The 6,136-nt window shown below is 55.5% G+C and overlaps 1 protein-coding gene across 1 annotated transcript; it reads left to right on the top strand.

Annotated features, from left to right (window-relative positions):
* Positions 1-4,853: 4,853 nt before the first annotated feature.
* On the top strand, positions 4,854-5,828 carry LOC114001877 (olfactory receptor 14J1-like). Its single transcript, XM_027747417.2, has one exon. It carries the CDS (start codon positions 4,857-4,859, stop codon positions 5,826-5,828), a length of 972 nt encoding a protein of 323 aa, XP_027603218.2. The 5' UTR covers positions 4,854-4,856.
* Positions 5,829-6,136: the final 308 nt, after the last annotated feature.

Genomic DNA, 6,136 nt, shown 5'->3' with positions numbered 1-6,136 from the left:
ATAGATTGCTGTTGCTATGATCGGTTACCATGGCAACCATCATACACTCCCATTGCTATGGTTGGTTACCATGGCAACGAGCACACATTTTTCTTTCTACAGTCACTTACCATGGCAACCATCATGCATTCTTACTGCTATGGTCGGTTACCATGGAAACCAGCATAAATTCCCATTTCTACAGTCAGTTACCATGGTAACCATCATACTTCCCACTGCTACGGTCGTTTACCATTGTAACCATCATACATTCAAATTGCTACGGTCAGTTACCATGGCAACCATCATATTTCCCTTTGGTACAGTCTGTTACCATGGTAACCATCATACATTGCTGTTCCCATGGTCAGTTACCATGGTAACCATCATACATTCTCATTGCTATGGTTGGTTACCATGGCAACCAGCATACATTTCCATTGCTATAGTCAGTTATCATGGCAACCAGCATACATTTCCATTGCTATAGTCAGTTACCATGGCAACCAGCATACATTCCTATTGCTATGGTTAGTTTCTAAGGGAACCTCTTGGTTCCTCTTGGAGAGAAGCAGATGCAGATGACCCTCCCTGTTGTCCACCAACCTGCCAGCTGTGCTCTAAAGGCCTGTGTGCCAAGGGCTGTCTTGACCAAGACTCTGCAGAAACCTCTGGGACTCTTTGCATCCTGTCATGGTGCCTTTCCAGTGAATTCCAGGGTTATCAAAGCCAACTTGAATGGGATCTTTGTCTCACTCCACAAGGTCAACCAAACCACTCTCTCCTCTCACCCTCAACCAAAAAAGTTCACCCAAGTTGTTCATCCCCTAGAGCAGCTCCACAGGTCCAAGAAGCTCCTTCCCGCTGAGGACACCTCTCTCCTGCTCTTTCTCTCCTGTGTCTCCTTGGCCTTCTCTCCCAACCCATCACAGCCCTGCAACCTGGGAACTGTCTCAGCAGGCCTGGGCTGTTATTGCCTGCAAGTGGAATGAAGAGAGACTTGGGGCTGCAGCTCCTCCTGCCTGTGCCCCACACACAGGGCATTGGGGCCTGTCTGGCTGCAGCCCCTCAGCGGGGGCACCGGGGTAAGAACAGACTTGCAGTGGGGAAAGCTGCTCTGAAAGCCCCGAGAGCTGGGCTGTGCAGAGGCTTTGCTGACAATGGCCTTGGGGGTGGACGTGCTGGGACTCAGGCCCAGGGGGAAAATCCCAGGCCTGATCCCTGAGGAGATCAGCACATGCTGCTGAAATGCTGGGGGAGAGCAGAGCCAGCAGAGGGAGGGAACAAGTGTGGACAGCCTGGGCTGATGTGCTTTGGACTCGTGCCTGGCCCGGCCTTGGCTGGGCAGAGAAGGGACAGCCTTTGTGTCCCTGCAGGGCTGGGATTCACTCCCTGCCCCAAAGGCCCCCAATGTGTCTGAGAAGCCCTGGGTGGTGCCTGTCCCACAACTGCTGGGAATGGGGATGGGGTTCCTGCACAGGCCCTGTGCTGTCCATGGCAGCTGCTGCACTTGTGCTGCAGAGCCCTGGCACCTCCCCTGGCACTACAGGCCCCTCTTTGGCTGTTCAATCCAGGCTCTGCTGCCCTGAATTAGGTTTAGTAGTGAAGGGATGTCCAGGAGACAATGGCCATTGTACTCTGAGGACATATAGAAAATACCCTGATAAAGAACAGGAGAGAGACCTCTCTCCCTGTGCCACCTGACTCCATTTGGTCACCTGAACACCTCTAGGGGCTGCCCTGGACAGAAGGAACAGTGACAGGTTCCCCTGTCCTACATGTGGGCCCCTTCTGCCACTGAAGTTGGCCAAAGCAATGCCCCAGCAGCCTCCAAGAAGATCCCACAGCTGCTGCCCTGTCCCTAGGAACTGCTCCATTGGAGCCTGCAGTTCCCAGCAGGAATCTCAGTCACCTCTGGCCCCTCAGAAGGAACCAGGGCTTTGTGTCCCAGCAGGTCACTCCTGGCTTTGGTCTTCATTCATTGCCATGGGAGCTGGGACAAGGAGTCACCTGCAGGGGCCTGTTTTGGGCCCACTGAGCTGGGGCAGGAGGAATCCCAGCCCATGGGGGTTGTGGAGGGAGCTGAGTGTCCTTCTGGCCCCAGGTCTGCAGAGCCACAAGGAGACACCTCTGTTGACTCAGCTGAGTCCCTTCCCTCAGTGCAGGTGAAGGAGATCCCTCCTGGGCACTGTCTGGGTTTCCTGTCTAATGATGGGACATGAAAAGGGGACTCTTGGACTTAACTCTGTGTCTGTTGGAGAAATGACAGTGCTGAAAGAAGTGTCTGTGCCCAGCTGAGAGAAGGCACATCATTATTTCCTTCAGTTGTGTGCCAGCAGGTTCCCCTGGAGCCCCAGGGACAGCTGGAGGGAGCCCAGAGGGGCAGAGAAAGGGCTGCCTGGGGCTGTTGCTGTGCTGCTGAGCTGGGCCGGGCTCCTGGCACACAGGGAGCTCCTGGCAAGCAAGAAGAGCTTCAAAGAGACAGCTCTGCTGGTGAGCAGCTCCTCTGCACAGCCCAGCTGGGCTGAGGGCACTGCCTGCAGCACCCAGGGCACAGGAGAGAAGGCAGAGAGATGAGAGGCAGCCTGGGCTGGGAGGTGACTGAGCTCTCACTATGGGAGAAACCTTCCCAGGATTTGAAGGAAGAATTCTCTGGCTGTAGGAAAGTTCAGCTTGCCTTCCTGGAGGCATCTCCTAAAGCTGGCACATCCCACAGCTTCCAGGATCTTTCAGCAGGACTCTCCCAGTTGCTGCAGTGCAGGGGAAGTGGCCATATGGCAGAGCAGGGCAGGAGCTGCAGGCAGCAAGGGCAGAGAGGAGAAGGGAGCAGGAGGTTCAAGGGATCCTGGGTGGGAGGACAGGGCAGAGCTGCTCAGGGCAGGAACCTTGCCAGCCCTTTGCCACGGTCAGGCTGTGGCTGCAGAGCAGTGCAGGTGAGTTCCTGCAAGTGCCTCTCCCAGCTGCCAAATGGCAGCAGTGGCAGGAGCTGTCAGGATGGCTCTGCTGGATTTGCTGGGGTGCAGCAGGAGAAGCTGCTGCAGAGCAGGACTTGCTGCTGCCCCCTCAGAGGCCCAGGGCCAGAAGGTTCCCTGTGCCAGGGCTGGCTGTGGGGTGGGAAGGTGGGGGTGCAGCCAGGGGTGCCCAGGGCTGTGGGGCAGAGCAGGGTCCTGCCCCCCAGGGCTCTGTGTGCTGGGGCAGGGACTCTGCTGCCTGCCAGGGTCAGCTCTCAGCCCGGCCAAGGAGCTGCCACGGCCCTGCAGGGAGAAGGGGTGGGTGGAAGGAGTGACCCCTCCGGGCAGGGCAGGGCTGGGCAGGGCCCTTCAGCTGCAGGCTCAGGGCTCCTCACAGCTTCAGCTCCACCTCCTCCATTTCCAGGGCCCTTCTCAGGAAGCACATCCCCCCAGAACACCTCCCCCTTCCCAGCCACCGCAGGCTGTCTGGGATCTGCTCTGCAGCCCCTGCCCAGGCAGAGCTGCCCCTGGGCACTGGGCTGGGGATGGCTCTGGCAGCACTGGCAGGGAGCTGAGCTGGGCACAGGCAGGGGCTGCTGGCAGGAACAGCTCCTCACCCAGAGACAGGCAGGCAGGGAGAGGGAGCTGCTGCCACAAGGGCTGGGCAGGGGGATGGGGGCCCCTCCCTGCTGTCCCTGTGGCACAGACCCCTTCCCTGAGCAGCTCCTGCCTGGGCTCCTTTCCCAGCCTAAGCAGAGCCTGTGCCCTCAGGCCCACGGGGGCTGGGCTGTGCATTGCCCTGCAGCAGCCAGAGCCCAGGCAAGGACAGGCCCTGATTTCCAGCTGTCTCTCTGTGTCCCTCCTCCCTTGGCAGCAGCACTGTGGCATTTCCCTGCCATCCCCTGCTGCCTGGGCTCTCCTTGTTCTCACCAGTGGCTTTTCTGAGCCACTGTGGGGTTTGGGGGGGCAGATTCCTGTCCAGACACAAACCCTTTGGGTGCTGCTGTGGGGATGTGTCTGTGGGAGCCAAGTGCCCAAGTGCCCTCCAGGCACCTTCAGGGTCTTCAGCTGTTTGCCTGGGTGTCCTGCAGGGCTGCAGGTGCCCTCCAGAAGGGCACAGCTCTGCCATAGGATCTCTGTGCTGCACAGGATCCCCATGGAGAAAACTTCTCAGTGCTAAATCCATGGAAATGCTCTGGGCAGCTGTACTTGGGAGCTGCAATGGTCCCTCTGTGAGGCAGTCTGGAAGGAGTAAGATGAGATCCTAATCAGGCATCCTGAGGAAAGGCAAGGATTCTGTCAATGTGCTCTTTGAACCAGGATTCCTCTGCTCCCAGAAGTGCCTTGTTTCTTTTTTAAGGGAATTCCTAAGGGCCATCCCTCTTCAGCTCCAAGCTGCCAGCCAGGGGCAGCTGTGAACAGCAAAGATGGCCAGCTCTTGTCTCTGCACCAAGAGACCATCCCTTTGCCTCTCAGGACTCACAAGATTTCCCTTGGAGCACATCAGAAATGTCAGAGATTTCAACCATCCAAACTCACTTCTGGCAAGAGGAACTGGAATAAAATCAAGTCCCCCAAATCCCCTCCCTCTGTTCTGCCCTTGGGCAAACTGTGACCAGCAGTTCTGGAAACACTTTGATGCATCACAAGTGCATTTAATTGGAGGTCACCCTGTGCTCCAAGTTGCCTCTCACTGCACAGCAAGAAGGATTCCTTGGAAGCCCATTCCAGGGTCCCTGCTCTCAGTGCCCCCTTCAGCCAGCAAAACCCAGAGCTCAGGGAGAGGGATGCAGAGAGATCTTCCTGAAAAGAGGCCCTGAATGTTGAATTGCTATGAGACATGCAAGATGTTTTACTGATTGAGTCTGGCCTAATTCAGTTCTGTCTTTATTCTCCTCAACAGAAAACAATAACCAGAGGCAGCAAATGTCCAACAGCAGCTCCCTCACCCAGTTCCTCCTCCTGGCATTCGCAGACAGGCGGGAGCTGCAGCTCCTGCACTTCTGGCTCTTCCTGGCCATCTCCCTGGCTGCCCTCCTGGCCAACGGCCTCATCCTCAGCGCCGTAGCCTGGGACCACCACCTGCACACCCCCATGGGCTTCTTCCTGCTCAACCTCTCCCTCACAGACCTGGGCTGCACCTGCACCACTGTCCCCAAAGCCATGCACAATTCCCTCTGGGGCACCACAACCATCTCCTACATGGGATGTGCTGCACAACTCTTTTTCTTTGCCTTCTTCATCTCAGCAGAGTTTTCCCTCCTCACCATCATGTGCTACGACCGCTACGTTGCCATCTGCAAACCCCTGCACTACGGGACCCTCCTGGGCAGCAGAGCTTGTGCCCACATGGCAGCAGCTGCCTGGGCCACTGGGTTTCTCAGTGCTCTGCTGCACACAGCCAACACATTTTCCCTGCCCTTGTGCCAGGGCAATGCCCTGGGCCAGTTCTTCTGTGAAATCCCACACATCCTCAAGCTCTCCTGCTCACACTCAGGCTACCTCAGGGAACTTGGGCTTATTGTGTTTAGTGCCTGTCTAATATTTGGTGGTTTTGTTTTCATTGTTTTCTCCTATGTGCAGATCTTCAGGGCTGTGCTGAGGATCCCCTCTCAGCAGGGACGGCACAAAGCCTTTTCCACGTGCCTCCCTCACCTGGCTGTGGTCTCCCTGTTTATCAGCACCTTATTCTTTGCCCACCTGAAGCCCCCTTCCATCTCCTCCCCATCCCTGGATCTTATTGTGTCACTCATGTACTCAGTGGTGTCTCCAACACTGAACCCCTGCATCTACAGCCTGAGGAACCAGGAGCTCAAGGATGCCCTGAGGAAACTGATAACTGAGTGTTTTTCAGAAGCAATAAACTCTCCTTCTTCTCCATGTTATGTACCTCATTAAAGGCCAATCCTTTTATGGACTTCATTAAAGGTCCACCATATCTTCTCTATGTTTTTACTCCTGGTAGGGGTGTTATTTTTGTGAGAATTTGTTCACACCATAAAATCTTTATATATATAAAGATATATGTAAAAAAGTATATCTATATAAACACCATTTTCAATTCAGTGTTTGCCTTTCTAGCCTGGCCCAGAGGCTGTACAAATTGGGAATTGTACTCACTGTGTGCTTCAACCAAATAAAGAACTCTGCAATGACTTGTTTGCCTGACATCTTTCCTCTCTGACTTCTCTGCAGCTGCAGGGTCG

Source organism: Pipra filicauda, unplaced genomic scaffold (assembly GCF_003945595.2).
Source record: "Pipra filicauda isolate LSUMZ 115617 unplaced genomic scaffold, ASM394559v2 scaffold792_size85764_pilon, whole genome shotgun sequence".
In the NCBI taxonomy this organism is placed as follows: Eukaryota; Metazoa; Chordata; class Aves; order Passeriformes; family Pipridae; genus Pipra; species Pipra filicauda.
This window is presented reverse-complemented; position numbering and strand designations above follow the sequence as displayed.

Coding starts and splice junctions, on each gene's coding strand:
- LOC114001877 (XM_027747417.2), top strand. CDS start 4,857: ATGTCCAACAGCAGCTCCCTCACCCAGTTCCTCCTCCTGGCATTCGCA.